Source organism: Arabidopsis thaliana, chromosome 3, assembly GCF_000001735.4.
Source record: "Arabidopsis thaliana chromosome 3, partial sequence".
In the NCBI taxonomy this organism is placed as follows: Eukaryota; Viridiplantae; Streptophyta; class Magnoliopsida; order Brassicales; family Brassicaceae; genus Arabidopsis; species Arabidopsis thaliana.
The window spans coordinates 8499660-8518868 of record NC_003074.8 but is presented as its reverse complement, the minus strand read 5'-3'; the positions used below and the strand labels follow the sequence as shown (position 1 = coordinate 8518868).

Here is a 19209-nt window from a genome sequence, read left to right as displayed (position 1 = left end):
ATAATTTTGTAGACTACAAAAATATATCACTTTAATTCATAATTGTATTGAAATCATGGTTATTATGTTGAAATCATGCGAGGCTCGCTCATGATTCAAATAATCCTTGACTTAGCGGGTGACGTATTCGGTTGCTGTGTACTCAAAAGAGTCATATCAATAGCTGAAGATCGCTTCAAAGGTTACTTCCTTGACCTAATCGCAAAGAACGCTCTCTTATTAGGAAGTTCATTGATCCAACATGTGCTTAAGCTCGATTTTACACGAAAAATCACACATGACCACACTTGCACGAGATAATGGCTAAGTTTGATGACATTCTCTCGCGTTCCAACATAGTAGAGCTCCATAGGATTGCCTCCAAGTTGGCATCAGATTCTGATCTTTTTATCGACTTTACCAAAACCATGCGAGGCTCACTCATGCATGATTCAAATAATCCTAGGAAAATCAGAAGAAGTCGACACAACATTCTTGGAAGCAATTAAGCAAAGGCTCACCGATATTAGAACCGATAAATTCGGTTATCTCATCGTGTTATATTTCATACAAGTTTTCAAGAAAAGAAGACCTTATTCTCAAGTGAAGTATGAAATCCAAAAACTAAATCTCTCTCCCTTTCAAAGGAAACACTGGGAAGTGGGAAACACATTGGTCCAACGAGCGTATTACGGACACCATCGCATGTATGCTTCAATGGCATTGCATCGAGCTTTCGTATCATAAACATGGGAGAAACGTTGTGGAGAAGCTTCTCGGTGACGGTAAGTCGGTGGTGGCTTTGGGGATCTTCTCGAAGGAGATTGTGAAGTGTGATGAAGATAAGTTGGTGAAACTGGCTAAAGATGATCATGGGAGCAAAGTTTTGAAAAATTATTTTAGAAAAAAAAAACTCAAGTTTGAGCTTAGGAATACAAATCAGTAATTAGACTTACCATTTCAATTTCTACGATCTCAGTTCGATCCTAACTAAAATGAAATGAGTATAGACACACAAAAATAGAAATATTTGATACTCAGTCAACGTTAGAGTTCCTAAAAAATAACGCCAAAGAATTTTGAGATTTTTCAATTTCTTCATTAAGGAAAAAAAAAAAAAAAACTCAAATTCTCTGATCTGATCTAAAAGCTTCCAACGAATGGCGGAGACTGCGAATACAGATCTAGAAGGAATCGATGGAGTTCGTATGACATGGAACGTCTGGCCTCATTCCAAAGCTGAAGCTAGCAAATGCGTGATCCCACTCGCCGCTTGCATTTCTCCGATCCGGCGACATGCCGATATCCCTACTCTTCCTTACGCACCGCTCCGATGCCGGACTTGTTCCGCTGCGTTAAACGCTTACGCACAAGTCGATTTCACCGCAAAGCTTTGGATCTGTCCGTTTTGTTATCAGCGTAATCATTTCCCGCCTCATTATCATGTGATCTCTGAGACTAATCTTCCTGGTGAGCTTTATCCTCAGTACACTACTGTTGAATACACTCTTCCTCCGCCTGTAGCCAACGGGGAAGGTCTGGTGGATCCGCCGGTGTTTGTGTTTGTTCTTGATACTTGTATGATTGAAGAAGAATTGGATTTTGCTAAATCGGCGCTTAAACAAGCGATTGGGTTGCTTCCGGAGAATGCTTTGGTTGGATTTGTGTCGTTTGGTACTCAGGCTCATGTACATGAATTGGGATTCTCTGAGATGTCTAAAGTTTTTGTTTTTAAAGGAGATAAAGAGATTTCGAAAGATCAGATTTTGGATCAGTTGGGGCTTGGTGGTTCTTCTAGGAGAGGAGGTTCTAAAGGACCTCAAAATGGCTTCCCGAGTTCTGGTTTGAATAGATTCTTGTTGCCTGCTTCCGAGTGCGAATTCACACTCAACTCGGTGAGTGACTTTGCTTTTGATTGTCAAGTCGGAAAATTTTCATCTGATTCTTCTATCTTTGTGTGAATGATGTTTGGTATGTAGCTTTTGGATGAGCTACAAAGTGATCAGTGGCCTGTTAAGCCAGGTCATCGGTCCCAACGATGTACAGGCGTGGCATTGAGTGTAGCTGCAGGATTGCTTGGAGCTTGCTTGCCTGGAACTGGGGCTAGAATTGTAGCTTTGATCGGAGGTCCATGTACGGAAGGCCCTGGAACGGTAAGTATATGTTGATGATTGTTGGCATTGTGAGCTTTGATCACACCATGTGTATGAAGCATATTTGTAATCTCTTTTGTACAGATTGTCTCAAAGGATTTGTCGGATCCTGTGCGTTCTCACAAAGATTTAGATAAAGATGCCGCTCCGTACTATAAGAAGGCTGTCAAGTTTTATGATAGCATCGCAAAGCAACTAGTCACTCAGGGTCATGTTCTAGACCTTTTTGCTTCTGCACTTGATCAGGTATTACTGCGACGTAATTATAAATCGTTGGTGCGCAAGGCTCTGAATTAGTTCTTCAAGTTTGGTTGTGCAGTTCAATTTGCATTAGTTGCAACGCCTGGATTCTAAATCTTTTGTGTAGTACTTTTTTGTCTATAAAATGAATGCATCTTTTATTGTTGTCTCTGAAGTGTGGCCTTGATATGCAATGGGATTTACTAAACTGTTGGTCAATATAAACAAAAAAAATGTGAAGCCTCCCACTTGTCCTCAATTTTGTTAACTAGCCTGTGATAAATAGTCTATGAAATCTAGGCCATAATCGTTAAACCCCTTCATTTTCCTGTTTTTGATGATGTTTTCCTCTACAGTGTTTCTTCCAGTAGTTGTCTTTAGTCAACATAAGGCATTGCTTGTTGTAGCTTGTCGTGCTGTCAACTATTATTGGATATCTAATTATAATTATTTCCGCTGTTGCATTTTGGATATAGTTAGGTTGGTGTTGCTGAGATGAAAGTTGCAGTTGAAAGAACTGGTGGCCTTGTTGTTCTGTCTGAAAGTTTTGGCCATTCTGTTTTCAAAGATTCCTTCAAGCGAGTATTTGAAGATGGCGATCAGGCTCTTGGCCTCTGCTTTAAGTAAGTTTCTACTTTGTTTATGCATCACTCTCTTTGATAAATCTATTACATAGTAAAGAAAATTTTGGCAATGTGATAACCTTTCCTTCGAAGCATCATACACTTCAAGCTTGTATTTAAGAATTTAAATTATGTGCTTACATCAAACTGACCTTGAATCGTTTATTTCTAGTGGGACGCTTGAGATCTGTTGTTCACAGGACATCAAAATTCAAGGGGCTATTGGGCCATGCTCATCATTAGAGAAGGTTAAACATGAAGATCCACTTCTCTCAAAAATGCATTGATAGTGATTTGTGAGATGAACAAAGCTATCTGTTCTTAATCAAATTAAATTTTATTTTATTTTGATCCTTTCAGAAAGGTGCTAGTGTTGCTGACACGGTTATCGGAGAGGGGAATACTTCTGCTTGGAGGTTGTGTGGCCTTGATAAAACTACGTGTTTGACGATATTTTTTGACATATCTTCAAGCGGGTCAAATACTCCTGGAGCTGCGAATCCACAGTTTTATTTGCAGTTTCTCACAAGGTACTTTGGGCAGTGTTTCAGTCTTGAATTTTATTTGTTTTTTAGTTTCACCTGAACTGTGCCTTTCTGCAGTACATTGTGGGCATCATAGTCCGAAGTATCATATTTACTGTTGTTTATTTGATTGCAGTTATCAAAACCCTGAAGGTCAAACATTGCTCCGGGTTACTACTGTATGCAGACAGTGGATAGACAGTGCTGTGAGTTCAGAGGTTCGTCCTCATTTAGCTATAACCATCAAAAATGCAATGCAGGATTCTTATAGCCTAAAAGCTTCTTAGTGATTTTAAGCATTTTATATTACTGGTGGTTATTTACTTTTCAGGAACTTGTGCAAGGCTTTGACCAAGAAACTGCTGCTGTGGTCATGGCTAGATTAGCTTCTTTGAAAATGGAGTCAGAGGTACGTCACAGTAGAAAACTTCAGTTTGGTAGTTGCTATATTGTATTCTTGTGGAGGGAGTAAGCTCTTAATGCTGGAAATGTTTTCAAATATGTGTCTTTCCTTGGGAATAATACTCAACAGGAGTCCCTAGGATTTCAAATGCTTATCTATTTATACAGAAGAGATTCAAAGTTTATTGTTCACACAGCTGTATATTAGTCATATGAACTTGGAGGATCCAAATTGTGTCTTGGAAAATACTGCAGGGACTAGTTAACTAGGGTTTATCACTAAGTCATGTCTATATATACAATTCATCATATTTTATCCACAGGAGGGATTTGATGCTACTCGCTGGTTAGATCGGAATCTCATTCGTCTTTGTTCAAAATTTGGAGACTATAGAAAGGATGATCCAGCCTCCTTCACGCTGAATCCCTATTTTTCGTTATTTCCTCAATTTATATTTAATCTGCGGCGATCGCAGTTTGTTCAGGTACCACTACTTTTACATTTCATGGTTTGTGTTCATCATATCATTAGCTTAGTATCCTGTTTTTTTTTTTTTCCGGGGTTGTGATGGTGGCAGGTATTTAACAATAGCCCTGATGAAACCGCATATTTCTGCATGTTACTAAACCGGGAGAATATTTCGAATGCAACTGTCATGATCCAACCGTCGTTAACAACATATTCATTCAATTCACCAGCTGAACCAGCTTTGCTAGATGTGGCTTCCATTGCAGCCGATCGAATTCTTTTATTAGATGCATATTTTAGCGTTGTTGTCTTCCATGGAATGACTATAGCACAATGGCGAAATATGGGTTATCATCATCAGCCTGAACACCAGGTACTAATAACTAGCTGTTTTCGTGATGCGGAACCATCTCATTGTAGTTGAATGATTATCTACATATAATCTTCCATTGACTATAACTTTTTTTGTGATAGGCTTTTGCTGAGTTATTGCAAGCTCCTCAAGAGGATTCCCAGATGATAGTCCGGGAACGTTTCCCTGTCCCAAGATTAGTTGTCTGTGATCAGCATGGCTCGCAGGTCATTAATCTTATCTATTTGTTTTCATGTAATTGTCAGCTTCAATTTTGTTTGTACATCTCATTGGATTCAAATGGGAAAATGCAGGCAAGGTTTTTATTGGCGAAGCTGAATCCATCAGCGACGTACAACAATGCAAACGAGATGTCTACAGGGTCAGATGTGATATTCACAGACGACGTGAGCCTTCAAGTCTTCTTTGAGCATCTCCAGAAGCTGGTTGTGCAGTCTTGAGTAGTCCATTTGTTTCTTTACTTTACATTAAATTAAACTTCACTGTACACGATTTTTTTTTTATCATCTTACTTTCATCTACTATCATTATTTTGTTTTTTCTTTGATAAATTTTCTGTAACATCATTACTTTTCTGTTTTTGTTTCAAGGACTTAAATATACAAAGTGAGAAGAGATGAAATCTTGATTCCAAGAGAGAAAAGTTAAGAAAAGCTTCACTACACAAACTTCTTTCAGTAGAAAGATATTACACTATGATCTTTATCTTAAAAACCTAGCTTTGATTCTTATTTTCCAAATGAGTTTGCTCAGATGTCTCATGCATACTACACCACCACAAACAAACTTAAAATATTGAAGTTAATTCATCTACAAGGGAGGCGCTCACAAAAACATTTATATTTGTTAAAATATATGGAGTTTTTATTTTCTCATATAGAGATGGAGCTTCAGAGTCAAGTACTACCTCAGCTGTACCTTCATCATATAGAGATAAAGCTCTAGAATCAAGTTTTATCTCAGCTGAAAGTGTCCTCAGCTTTTGATCTCGAGCAGCTAAAAGATGTGTGAGGTCAACCTAGAAAGCATTATAATGAATTTAACTCTACCAAGAGTATTAAGCTATTTGATATTATAAAGGAAACCAGAGCCAATCCTCACCTGAGGAGTATTGGTGCACATAACATGAAAGCACACAACATTTTATCAATATCAAAAAGCACCAAAAGTACTATGTCAAAACTACTGGTCTCAAATTGGTAATAAAAATTTAGTTCCACATTAACATATAATACTCATTAGGCCTGGACATTCCGATTTCTCATCCGATTTGGTTTGGATTTATTTTGGATCGGATAACTGAGGTAGAAAAATTTATTATTTGTTCGGGTTTATGACCATCCAGTTTAGTTTCGAATCGGTTTTAGGAAAAAAATAAAACTTAAAAATTTGTTCATTACTAATCAAAATTGGTTTAATTTTTATAAAATTTGGTTAAATTAAGTAAAAAATGTATGATTTTGGATATTTTTGTTATTTGGTATTAAATTATAATTAATATTTTAGATATATAATTATATTTTGAGTTTTCGGATATACTTTCGCTTTTTGGTTGGGATATTCAATTGGAGAATTCTTTATCTGTTAGGATTTTATAACTGTTTGGTTTCGGAACCAGATTTTTCGAATCAGTTTCTGAATTTTGGATTTTATGCCAAGCCCTAAATGTCATATTTTAATTCAAGTATTTTGAATGTTTTTAGAAAATTTTAGAACTTTTTTTAAAAATGGATGAATACAATTATATTTGAGTATTCAATGTAGAATGCAAATTATTTTTTAATTACCTAATTAAACATGTAAACTGGATATTCCTAGTAGTGATCAATCGATTCATACTTTTTATGGGATCAAATAATTTATCTTGATCCAAAAAGATAATTTATTTATAGTTACCCAAAAAGATGTAATAATTTGGATCGGATATGGATAGAACCGGGTAAAAAAAATAGCAGACCTGAAGTAAAATTTAAGCACAAGAAAATAAAGTAGACCATTTTCAGACACAAAACACAGTAAAATAATTGATCTCTAACTAAAGGATAAATAAATTTTCGTATACTTCATTTTTGAAATGCTTTGCCAGAGAATAATATACCATCACAATTCAGAAGACTGTACCCCACTTTACTCAATGCTACTTGACCGTTATTTCCGTTTATAGTTCGAATAATATATAATATATTTCTTTTGAACATGCCAAACAGGGAAAGAAACTAACCTATTTTTAGAAAAACGATTGGTACGTCTGCATATGCTAGACCTGCCTCAAAGTAAATTTGTTGAGCTTTTCTCTGTTGGTGAGAGTCAATTACAAAAGATTAGACTAAAAGATCGTTATACTTGCCCAAAAGAATTAGACTAAAAGATCTTACGCTTCTTCTTGATTTCGGTGGTATTCCCTATCACAACCACTTTCAGTAGAGGAACTTCCTCTCCTTTTCCCAGATCTTCATATAGTTTCAGCCATTTGGTTCCAAGATCTTCATAAAGAAGCTTACTACTCAGTCCTGACCAAACCGCCTCTGAGGTTAGTACAAATGTTCTAGATTTTCTATAGGTTCATGAAAGAAAACACAAGATGGGTTTTCTCCGACATGCTAATTGAGCCAAATCTTCATAAAGTTTTTGAACCTCGATCTTAGGTTTCTTCTTAGCGAGAACTGCATCACAGATCTGTCTATCCAGGGCCTGGAGTAAGGCTTGAGTTTATGTTATAGTATTGTTGTGGTATCGATTAGATAACAGCTTGAGCAACTTGTCTCCGGAGAGTCCGATCGAGGAGAAGTGGAATCCCTAATATCTAGCCAAACATATTTCACATCGAGATTCAATATCTTCATGGTCTTGCAAGAAAACTATATCCATAGAGATTTGAAGCCTTCCAACGTACTTATATAGGATATGGCATGAGAGCGAAGATTTCTGATTTTGGTTGTATAAAGCTCGTACTCGAGGGAGTCGACTCAGTTGAGACATTAACAATGGTGGGAACCTTCAACTATATATTGATCCATATTATGTTGGTAAGTTAGAACTTAATCTTTAGCTTATTATATGTATAAGTATTTGTGTTAATTTAATCATTTTTAAAATAAAATTAAAAATATATATTTTCAAAATATATTTGTAGGTTTTAAGAGTGTCAAAAAAAGCAGATGTATATGCTTTCGGGGTGATTCTAATGGAGTTGATCACATGAAGAAAGTGAATGATGAGACTTTGAGTGTTGAGGAACAAAATCTGGTCATGTGGTTATGTCCGAAGATTAAAGATTCAACATTCTTGAACTTGGTTGATGGCACCATAGCAACAGACGAAGAAACCATTAAAAGCATTAAGAAGATTGCGAAATTGGCTGAATATTGCACTTCTCAAGAAGTTGAAAGTAGACCATTGAGAGCATCAAGAACATAATGTGGTCATGAGGTTCCGAAGATTAAAGATACAAGTCATACAACATTCTTGAACTTAATGATATTACATTTTTAAAATAATAATATTAAATAGTATAAACCAAACAAGATTATCTGGTCATCAATGCTTTCAATGATAATTTGAATTATCTCAATAACATGGACATACATAACACTTTACAAATAATTTTATCATATTTAACTTATGTTTTGCTCATATTTTTCTTATATTTTGCTTAATTTTCATCAAAAACTCTTTTTAATTATTTAAATTATTCAATAATTATAACATATTGATAGAAGTGTGGTCACGTATACTGAAATTCATTCAAAAAGTTTCTCAAATTAAATCCAGTTTCTAAAATTATTTACCAAATAAAATTACAAAAAAATGTGCGGGTAATCATTCTGAATTCAAAGATAATTAATAATATTTAATAAATATTTTTAGATCCGCATGTTTACAAAACAAAAAAGAGAGAGAGATTATTAATTCAAAATATTTTTTATTATTATTTACTAACATGAAGTTGTTATTATATCCATGCTATTATATATAATATATGTTTATAGTTGTTGCAAGAACAATGTCGTTCCAACCTTTTCCTGGATGTAGCTGAACGAAAGGTTATGAAGATTTGATTTATCGTGTTACGTCTCTAAGGCTCAATTCACACTTATCCCTCTGATCCCATAGTGTTGTAAAAATTTAAAAATTGATAACATGTATTGCCTCTGTGATGCTGTCAATCCTACTTTTGCCGAACGTTTTGACGTAAAAAAGCTCGGCAAACTGTCTCACGCGTGCGGTGATCTATTAGCTCATGGCTCTTACACTAGAATCACACTTTTATGTTTATTAAATTTTTATCTTCAACCTTATATATATGTTGATGTTCCAGTATACAAAATTCATGGTGGTGCATAAGAGTCCCTCATACCTCTTAACGTATCCATTTTTATCGCAAGAATCTAGGGATAAAACTGTATATATAGAGCGAATGTCTGGGAATCACTTGTATATATTTGATGTAAAGTTGCAATGCCAATGTTTAAAAATCACATAACATAGTTTATGTATTAGTCTAGAAGCAAAAACTAAATAGAATACAACTTTTGGTAAACTTATTAACTTTTACTCATTCGTTTATGAGCTAGAAAGTATATTATACCCTTCATAAGGAAGGATTCCAAGTAGCAGAGAATGTCAATATAACACAATCTCGCATACATAGATATATAGTTTAATTATTAACCACAACTATTCATTCACTTATTTATGCATTTGTAATGGACAACCCAAGTAGTTAAATAGAAATGTTTGAACACATTTATGGGAAACTTGTGACTTCATATTCATGCTCTATTTTCAGAGGAGATTCCTTGGAAACAGGCCGCTCTTTAGACCATAGCTCTAAGTTAACAGTTCCACAGTCCCAGTGGATAATACATTTGAAGACCTGACTAACATCGAACCTGTTTACCATCCGAAGATTGAGGCTCTTGTCCACCAACATCCATTTCCCTGAAAAAAAAAAAAAAAAGAAAAAGATTGTTGCCCAAATGCTACATGATCCATATGTTTAGTATCATGATTAAAGTTTATCAGCATGGAAAGGTTATCCGCAGGTTTAAAGATGCTAAGCCTCCTCTGCTGGTTTTTTTTTTAGTTCTTCTCTACTGTTAGGCTTGAGTATCACAACCTTCTACCTATTTGGGCTATTGATTAAAACATTGAGGGAAATGTGAAAAAGCCTAAAGGTACTTACCATGTGGAAGGTTGTTCCCTTCATATATTTGGTCTCCAGAATCTGGCCAAACTTCATGCTTTGAACCATCAATCGACGTGAAAGAGACAAACGATTCAGTCGGATGCAAAAGAGTGAAAGTTGGATGGACTCTTAAGCATACCAGCCTGCAACATTAAATAACCAGCACCAAAAAAAACATCATTTTGCAGACAAAAGAAAAAAAAAGGACGGGATTTCCAACAACAGAAGAGGATATATGCATCCATATATCAAGTACGAGGAATAAACCAACATGCAACTTGCAAGCTCCCAACCTCCTAACAATTTTATGCAAAAATCTACTTAAATTACACAACAAGATTGCTATAGATTGGTTTCCCGATGTTCTACTACAGTGATGTAAAATTGCAAATTGTCTTGGGTACTTTAATGCGTAAATTCTCTCTGTTCCTTAAACTCTTGCAAAAGCATAGACATAGTGGAAGAAAAAGGAAAGCTTGAAGCAAGTAGACAAACCTTGAAAATCCACCAGAACCAGCACCAACACTACGGGCTTCAATGCTAGAGGCAATCCGGAAAACTCGTTGATTGTCTTTAGCTATACTTATTTTACGCCGAAGAACCAGTCCACCACCTACATCACCTTCTAGGATCAGAGATTCTTCTTCTCCTGCATGCTCCAAATCCCTCCTACAAGAGATAGAACAATCAATTCAGTAACAGAAATAAAGACAATGCAGAAAGCTGTGTGTTCATGTCAACATTCATTGCATGCATGAAATGTGCTTGTACGAGAGAGATTGTTAAAGTAAACTCACTCAATGACATTGTATTCCTCAGTACATCCAGCTGACCGGTACTCAGTACCACTATACTCCTCATAACCATTGATATCTATCCTGCTATGAAGCCATTGAATTCCTGCAAATTGTAATCAACCAAAACTGTAGTCTCTGCACATTCTAAATCCAATATGGACATAACACCGTCAACAATCAAGCATGAGCGGATTCTTGGCAACACACAATATAAATAACATAGAGATATCGTCTCTCTCAGTATAGAGGCTGAGATTGTTTACTTCAAAGAAACAGAACATGTGTATGTCTCTGAGCATCCTCCACAAAAATGTTGAAATTATCTCATTCATAAGAGATTTTCAACTTTTCAAGCTTAATAGTACACGGAAAAACAGTTTTTCGGTATATTACCTGAGGGAACATGTGTCATAGACAATATCCTTCCACCAACCCAGGGAACTATATTAAGTTTCCAATCACCACTGCTTAACTCAACTGGCTCCTTTGAAAGTTCCATTCCCTTTTGTCCAGGTACCACTTCCTTCTCAGGTATCAGTTTTGTATTTTCTACATTTCAATAATACACATACTCAGAAAGAAGATACTCTGCATTAGTGTTCTGCAGTATGCACAGGTTCATGGAACTAAAGATCTTATCCACAGGCAGGAGCTGCGACTTGGTTAACACAGTAATTAATTTATGCAAATTAAAGTTGAATGTAACTAGATATTACAGAGGACTTGACGAATGCAGTGAATGAACAGAAGCAATACATCTCAATAACTACAAACCTGATTATACAAGTAGCTAAATACATATATAGAAGATGAGATATATACCCATATGAAGTTTAAAGCGCTCATTGCTTGTGGATATTAACTCTGAAATTCCACTTTCTGAAGGCACCTTAATGTGGATAAACTCTCCATCCATTCCCCAAGCATCAAGCTGTTCAACACTATCTAGAATCAAATTTTTTGAACTTATAGTTCCACTATGTTACTTTAACAAGAGAAAGAGCAGTACCATTGCACCGCCTCCTAGTAATAATTGGACATGAACACGGCGGTTTGGCCTCTGCCAGTCTCCTTCAGTTTTTGAAACCTTGACGGTGACAGTGGAAGAATCCCGCTCAGCAATGTAGTGTGTAACTAGAAATCTTCCTTTAGTGTAGCCATATCCATCTCCATCATCTTCGAACAAGAGTCCTTTAGCTTTCCCTGACAGAGACAAACGGAAGTATTATCCTGATTACTACGAGATTTAGAATATGAACATAAAATCTGACAATGCAATCAGTAATCACCAAAAGAGTTATAGAGCTTAATACACAATCATGCGCGTGAACACTACAACATAAATTCCAAAAATTAATTGTTACATTATGATTTATTCTCTTTCCACAAGTTTCAGTAACATAATACCTGTGACCTATCTAACTATATAAATACCTTGTTATCTGATAGACAAGTTGCAAAATAAACGAACAGAAGCAGAGTAGAACGAAATAAAAATTTCAGATCACTGATCGCCTCTGTCTGGATCCAAAGCTAAGCTTACCATTTTCATCTAATGACACAAGTAGGGTCAAGTCATCTGACAGACTAAACTCCCCAACATGCAGATGTGGAGGAGCCAATGATATGATGGATCCCCCTTGTAAATATAAAGTTGGTAAATCCTGACACCATGAAACAAACAACCAACATGTGAAAAGTATAAAAAAAAAAGTGTAAGGTCTTTCGCAAAGAATGAAGAGACGACAATCACAACTCTTAGCAACCATACCGGATGTGAATCTGCAAAATCAAACCTATGCCAAATTCCTCTCGGTAATATGTGCTGCAGCTCATGTGATCCCTGACTAGACAAAGTGCTAGACAATGATAGAAAAAAACCAAAGACAACTTGATGAGTATAAATGTTTGGCAGAGTAAACTATAGAGAGTATAAGGTGAATAATTATTCAGTTGTTATTATTAACGAAAAGTTTAAATTGCATGAGCAAACCAAATAAGATATCAATCATCATGCACAAACAATAGTTCTAGTTACTTCAACATTCAAAAACTTCTACATCAGTTGTTCCGAAAATTCATCAAGTGGCCAAAATCAGAACACAAATCACATGACAGAGTGAAGTCATGAAATTTGCAAGCTATGAGTAAGGGAAAGCAATGATTCTGAAAACTTCATGAAAATCGCAAAATCCATATCCATGTTTGAGTGGGAAGATAAAAACCTTGCATATATAAGAAGTGGGCCCAAAAGAAAGCCATTTTCAACAGCTCTTAGCCGGGAATCTATTGGATCTACATTAATCAAGAAACGAAAGCAACAGTGAGCATAGTATGATTGCATAAGTTCAAGACATGGAATATAATGTTTTACACAAGCCTACCAGCGAAAAAGATTGGAGCTGCAACTGGAGCACCAGTTGTATGGGCTATGTAAAACAAGGTGTAAAAATGTGGTAGGAGTTGGTAACGCCTCTTCAATGCGGCACGACAGACTTCCTCACACTAATTAAAACACTACAGTTCATAAGTGGAAAATAACAAGAATGGTTGATTTCTTTAACAAATTTACATGTAGTTGCAGGTCTTCGTAAAAGAGTTAGTATTTCTGCGTACATATCTTATGAGTTATCTCAGGTGTCTATCTGTCCTACTTTTAGTAAGAAAAAGAAATTGTAATGCCGAAAAGCCTGAAATAGCTCTTACAAGATTTGCAAGAAAAAAACTACCTCTTCTCCAAAGGACCATGGTTCATGGTCATCAGTGCCAGCCTCGGAATGGCCACGACAGAATGGAAACATAGCTCCAACACCCATCCAACGTCCAAATAGCCGCGGAGTTGCATTGCCAGCAAAGCCACCGATATCTGGCCCTGATAAGGGCTGACCACTAAGCCCCTGTGTGCAATTTAATGTCTCAGAGTTAATAGGTGTTGCAACTGTTAACTTATGGTATGAGAGAAAATCAAATTATTCCAAATAGTTCTTTGCCAAAATCGAGAAATACAACAGCAAAATCATATTTTTACTCATTTCTGCTGTTAGCTCTACCAAAGTGGTGAAAAATCTAGGTTCTAAGCAACACCAAAGCTTAAAGGAACAATAGATAATTCCTGATGTGAAGAAGTCAGCCAAAGTATATGATCACGAGTATTTAACTTTTAGGTCCTCAAAGCTTGACAAGATACATTAGTTATCGTAAATGACTATCCCACTCCATACTTTAATATTGTGATAAGGATTCAGAAAATTCCTGAAATACTTACCAGCTGAAGGACCATGGATATAGACATATGTAGATGCTCCCAGTTTGAAAGGTTATCTCCTGTCCAAGTCGCAGCATATCTCTGGCTACCTATGAATCCAGCCCTTGTCAATACAAAAGGTCGCTTATTCTTATCAGCTAGCTCCATCCCTTCGTAAGTTGATCTTGCCATCAGCATCCCATAGACCTACACAACAGGAAATCTTGACTAAGTTATCTTGAAGTGCCTGACATCGTACCTCCAAGGTACTACTTTTCACTCCCGATGAACTGCAAATGTCCTCAGTATAGAAATTCATACGAAACTTTTAGGAAGCTGCTAGAGAAATTTGTAAGAGCAATAACAGAGAAACATACGAAGACAAGTAATAGCGATATCTGTCTATCACTCGACATCTATATATACATATACAAGACAACTCTTGAACGATGATAATCGGAAAAAACAAGGATAACATAACATCAGATATTGTGGTAGATAAAATTTGAGATTAGAGTAGAACAAGAAAGTTACATTGTGGTAGTGTGAGTGGTTTTGAACACCTCCAAGCTCATCATCTCCATGGTGAATATTGTTCTCAGGCATCGTCTTTGTCACGACCTGGACATTGACAAATATGACCATATGAAATTTGGATAAAGATTCTGCCAAGAAAATAAAAAAGAGTGAATGCAGAATATATAAAAAATTACTTTGAAAACAGCTGGCTCATTCATATCATTCCATATACCATCAACACCATTTGAAACAAATTCCTTAACCAAATTAGCCCACCAAGAGCGTGCTTTGGAATTTGTATAGTCAGGGAAAACGCAAGGCCCAGGCCATACTTCACCTATTGAAACCAAACATAAAATTCAGCAATTTATTTAGAAATATCAAATTAACATGATAAGATAACACAAAAATCGTGATATGGAAGTCAAATACCAGTAAATGGCTTCCCATCTGCTCGGCTAATCCAAACATCATTTTTACTCCCACTATCGTAGACATAATAACCTTCCTCCTGCTTTATTCCAGGGTCAAGCATCCAGATAGCTTTGAAACCATTACTATGGAGATCTTTGGCCAAAGCACTTGGATCCGGAAAACGCTCCTAAACAAAGTATTCAAAAAAATGTCTTATAATGTCAATACAAAACTTCTAAGGCGTCTATGCAAACCATGGTAAGCACTGTTAATAAAATCCACTTGGAATGATCTTTAAGAAAAAACATGCCTTGTCGAATGTGAAACAACGGAAACCATCCATGTAGTCAATATCCATCCATATCACGTCAGAAGGAATTTTCTTGTCGCGAAATGTTTGAGCGATCTGCAATCATCAGCACAATGATGAAAAGCATGACAGGGAAGCTCAAAAGTTTAAATACTGAATATAAAGTGACATTCCCCTCATTAGCTTTACTCAACAACCAAAGCCAAAATATGAACAAAAACACTGACCTCGGCTACTCGCTTGTCAGACATATAACTCCAACGGCATTGGTGGTAGCCTAAGGCCCACTTCGGAGGCATAAACACAGTTCCTGATAAGTAGAAAGTATAAATTATTCAAAACAGAACAATATTTACGAAGGAGAAACAATAGAGAGAGCAAACAATAGTCAACATACAAATTGCATAAACAGAGATCCTTTCTACAAAGAAACATTCAAGCTATAAATAGAGAAAGCAATATTAAGAAAATACCAATGGCGTGCGAGAGGGACTCCAAGACAGCAGTAGGCGAGGAGAATGGACCAAATGTGATTATTGGATATGATGCTGGGGAGATAATTCTTATGATTCCCTCTTTCCGTAGATCAATCTAGACAAGTAAAAGATGTTAATACAATGGACAAGATAGATTGCACTGCAACGTGGGTCCACAAAAGAGGGATTGCACCAGCTAGGATACTCATATACCTCACACTTTCGTGTTGTATCAGCAAGAACCCCTAGTGTTTCTCCAGTTGGAAGGACAACTAGTACCCAAGGATGTGACTGGTATAACGAAGTGGTTCCAGAACCATATCCCCATGCATCAGTGTTCCAAGTAAAAACCTGAACATTATACCCACCAAATTAATCAGGGTAACGAAATGATGATGGTTGTTAAGTGAATGAACCCACCCGTTTGCCTGTTCTCTCCAACTGACCACTAACTTCTCCCGTCCCATAAAACGATGTACCAGGAGAAAACTGCAATCACAAGTTTACATTAAGAGAACTACTAGTATCTTTCTAGATCATGTCAAAATTGAAACACTAACCTCAAAGGTGACAACTTGTTGGTCCTGAAGACAACCACAAGTAGGAATATATGCTGGAACAATGTGACTCACAATAGGAACTTCCCGGTCTTTGCTGTTCTTAAATGAAACACTAGGAAAAGCAGCCTTCCTATGGTCAACAGAACAATCAAACCGGAAAACTCCATGCTCCAAAATCGGCTCGAAAATCATATCAGTTGAAGTCATCTCTACAGTTTCCGAGCTATCCCCACTTAAAGTCATCCTAAGTAAAGATTTGTCTCCATTCCTTCTGCATGCAAGGTGGTTGTACTAGTATGACAATTTTCCAAACAAGTAAGACCCATAAAGAAGCAATTAGTCTCCACCTAATGTTAAAATGCTATAACACAAGTTATCAATCAAACAATCAAAGCAAGGTTGAACTATAAACATTCACACCTAAACCTGAACAAAATAGCAAAACCAGAGAAGAGAATAAGCAATTAAATTGGAAAAGCTTGGATTTTTTTCCACTCATTTCCTCTGTAGTGGACTAAAATTAGACAATTAAGTTACATAAATCGTTGACACAGAGTCAAACTAAGAATCAAATTAATATGAAATTTGTAAATGGATCAGGAACCAACCCGAGAGTGCTCTTGACGACGAGAGCGAAGGATCTACTTGTGGGGAGGAACAGAAACGGAGAGATCGGGTTCAGAGAAGGAAGAGAGCGACCATTGAAGAAGAAGGAAGAAGCTCGAGCTTTGCTAGTGAGTGATGACGACGATGATACTGCTGCTTGTGTCACAAATGATCTCTCCATTGATTAACTGTTGACACTTTAGCTCTATTTTATTTTCAATGGTTTATTTTATTTGTAGTGTTAACTTTTAATTTGATAAAAAGTGCTTAATTACTACTAGAAGTTATGTTGTTCTCTATTATCATATGTGGTTAGAGATAATGCGACTGTAATAAACACCAATAAGCTAAGTTAAAGAGAATTATGATAATATACTCCAGCTCTCCAAGTGAACAAAGCTTCGCAAATCATGAACCTTTTAGTACTAAATTTTAGCTGAGGATATAATGCATATGGTTCGACTGTGATTATTCGCATATAATGGCGGAGCAAGATAATTCTAATTCTAAAATGGTCCTGATTTACTAGTTGGTCTCAAGATACGACCCATCATATATTATTATATGATCTCATACATATCAATTAGTATATCTTCTTTTTTCTTAGGTTTTAATGTTAAAAATTAGCACATACTTGTAGTCCATTACAATATCCCCAATTTAAACGCAAATACATGCTTTTAATTAATCAAATATAAATTATGTGATATACATAGAATAATTATATTGATGAAAACTTTACCAGAACTAAAAGAAATTTGTGGTGAAGCTAGATTAATTAATTAGAGAGGCAGTGCTGTTTAAAAGCAGATTTTGGAAGACAAGAAGATTATATGTTTGATATGAAACGGACAGCTTGTAGGGCTAATAAAACCAATATTGAAGCTAATTGTTGAAGATAAGTCATAAACAGAAAAGGTAGTTGTCCTTTGCTATCACTATTTAGTTTTTGTTTTTTGTCTCTTTGTTATCATTGTTATGATTTATTTAATTTATTATTCGTATAATTGTATTATTTTTGGTTAAATGATTTCTTATTTTCCTTGGCCATATTTTACCTATATGTATCTCAATCGATATACTAATTCAGTTTACAAATTAACGTGAATAGCATACAAAAATGGAAGGTGTAACGTAGATTGTAGACAATACTGATTATATAGCATTACATGAAGAAAAAAAGATGATAAGACATTTACAATAGATAATGTTAATTAATTGAGATAATCAAACCAAAATTGAAAAAGTTAAGAAATGACAAGTTAGTGGAGGAGGACAAAAGTAGAGTGAGAGAACATGGAGGATGAGTTTAAGAACGTGTATTTATGCAAATATTCAAAGAGTTGCATGACGATGATCAGCACGTGAACTTGCTTCACTCTCCAACCTACAAGTGGACCCTCTCCATCCATGCGCCAATCCATATTATTTTCATATCCCACATTTATTATTAAATAAAATAAATAGGGATAGTTAACTTGGATTCAAGAACTGCCTTAGGAGGAAAGTTGTCCCAAGTTCGAGTCTCACTTGAAAGTAATGGTTTCGCTCTAATGATATTAGCAAAAGTTGGTCCCAAATCGAATGAGATTTTGGGATAAAATACACCTAGAACTTTCTCATTAACAAAAAAAAAAAAAAGTGGGATCAAGACCTAGAACTTTCTTATTAACAAAAAAAAAAAGTGGGATCAAGACCTAGAACTTCCTTATTAACAAGAAAAATAAAAGAATATACAGTATGATTATTTATTGATATATCATTTAAAGAAGTGATGATGTCAAAGATTGCAAAACATTTCGTCATCTTTTATATATATAAATAAGATTAGTAACTACCTAGCTAGCTTTTTCTATGTATAATTGTACATCCACCCACAAACACAAAACTGTATGGTGTAAATCATATATAACCCATAAGCACACACATAAGTATCTTTATCACGTAGGATTCCGACAGAGTTTCATGGTGGACACTTTGTATATGTAGTGTTGGAGGTTGAACTCAAGTGTATAGGTGTGGGATTGTCGCTTCTTCCTTTGTTCGTACGTGTAAGTGTTTGCATGTATATAAAGGTATGCGTGTGTATAATGATGTGTTGCCATGTTGGTATCCAACATATCTGGAAAATTGATGAGTCAGTTGATGGAAAAGATGAAAGAGAGGTTGGAGAAGATGAAGAGGACAGTGAGGCAACAAAGAGCAAAGCTTCATATCATCAGAATTTGCATCACTATGCTTCTTTCTTCCGATGATTACTCATAACTCTTAATCTTTTTTTAATCGTTTTTTAATCTTGTTAGTTTTGATCTTACTTTTTTTGTTTACTCAG

At 35.8% G+C, this 19209-nt stretch overlaps 4 protein-coding genes, 1 long non-coding RNA gene and 1 pseudogene across 9 annotated transcripts; 5 read left to right on the top strand and 1 right to left on the bottom strand.

Annotated features, from left to right (window-relative positions):
* Window positions 1-924: 924 nt before the first annotated feature.
* Window positions 925-5416, top strand: AT3G23660 (Sec23/Sec24 protein transport family protein). 2 transcript variants are annotated; one of them, NM_001203027.1, is made up of 13 exons: window positions 1079-1874; window positions 1959-2132; window positions 2217-2378; window positions 2853-2995; window positions 3168-3243; window positions 3356-3525; window positions 3656-3737; window positions 3851-3956; window positions 4052-4101; window positions 4245-4406; window positions 4500-4763; window positions 4865-4969; window positions 5057-5412. In NM_001203027.1, exons 1-13 carry the CDS (start codon window positions 1140-1142, stop codon window positions 5201-5203), a joined length of 2376 nt encoding a protein of 791 aa, NP_001189956.1. In that variant the 5' UTR covers window positions 1079-1139; the 3' UTR covers window positions 5204-5412. The 2 variants fall into 2 exon arrangements, with proteins under 2 accessions (NP_189008.1, NP_001189956.1); NM_113270.5 differs by lacking the exon at window positions 4052-4101 and having other exon boundaries at window positions 925-1874; window positions 3851-3928; window positions 5057-5416.
* Window positions 5417-6886: 1470 nt separating this feature from the next.
* On the top strand, window positions 6887-7536 carry AT3G04585. The gene is made up of 2 exons (NR_141107.1): window positions 6887-7293; window positions 7411-7536. It is a non-coding gene; the product is annotated as an other RNA (long non-coding RNA).
* A 136-nt stretch (window positions 7537-7672) lies between these two features.
* AT3G23650 (kinase-like protein) lies at window positions 7673-8180 on the top strand (the record flags this gene model as incomplete). The annotated part of the gene is made up of 2 exons (NM_113269.1): window positions 7673-7793; window positions 7897-8180. 2 exons carry the CDS (start codon window positions 7673-7675, stop codon window positions 8178-8180), a joined length of 405 nt encoding a protein of 134 aa, NP_189007.1.
* A 523-nt stretch (window positions 8181-8703) lies between these two features.
* On the top strand, window positions 8704-9107 carry AT3G23645 (annotated as a pseudogene). Its single transcript has one exon.
* Window positions 9108-9219: 112 nt separating this feature from the next.
* HGL1 (heteroglycan glucosidase 1) lies at window positions 9220-17313 on the bottom strand. 3 transcript variants are annotated; one of them, NM_001125213.2, is made up of 23 exons: window positions 16880-17313; window positions 16272-16562; window positions 16132-16200; window positions 15925-16062; window positions 15709-15826; window positions 15463-15545; window positions 15236-15331; window positions 14944-15112; window positions 14706-14848; window positions 14527-14613; window positions 14014-14199; window positions 13478-13645; window positions 13133-13253; window positions 12974-13043; window positions 12520-12607; window positions 12292-12412; window positions 11758-11951; window positions 11571-11679; window positions 11142-11297; window positions 10749-10851; window positions 10447-10620; window positions 9949-10094; window positions 9220-9704 (listed from the first exon to the last, which is right to left on the bottom strand). In NM_001125213.2, the coding sequence occupies exons 2-23, from the start codon at window positions 16512-16514 to the stop codon at window positions 9511-9513; spliced, it is 2976 nt and encodes a 991-aa protein (NP_001118685.1). In that variant the 5' UTR covers window positions 16515-16562; window positions 16880-17313; the 3' UTR covers window positions 9220-9510. The 3 variants fall into 3 exon arrangements, with proteins under 3 accessions (NP_001118685.1, NP_001327915.1, NP_566736.1); NM_001338653.1 differs by having other exon boundaries at window positions 16272-16542; NM_113268.3 differs by having other exon boundaries at window positions 9285-9704; window positions 16272-16542; window positions 16880-17056.
* A 1667-nt stretch (window positions 17314-18980) lies between these two features.
* DVL21 (DVL family protein) lies at window positions 18981-19142 on the top strand (the record flags this gene model as incomplete). The annotated part of the gene is made up of 1 exon (NM_001084735.1): window positions 18981-19142. The coding sequence occupies one exon, from the start codon at window positions 18981-18983 to the stop codon at window positions 19140-19142; it is 162 nt and encodes a 53-aa protein (NP_001078204.1).
* Window positions 19143-19209: the final 67 nt, after the last annotated feature.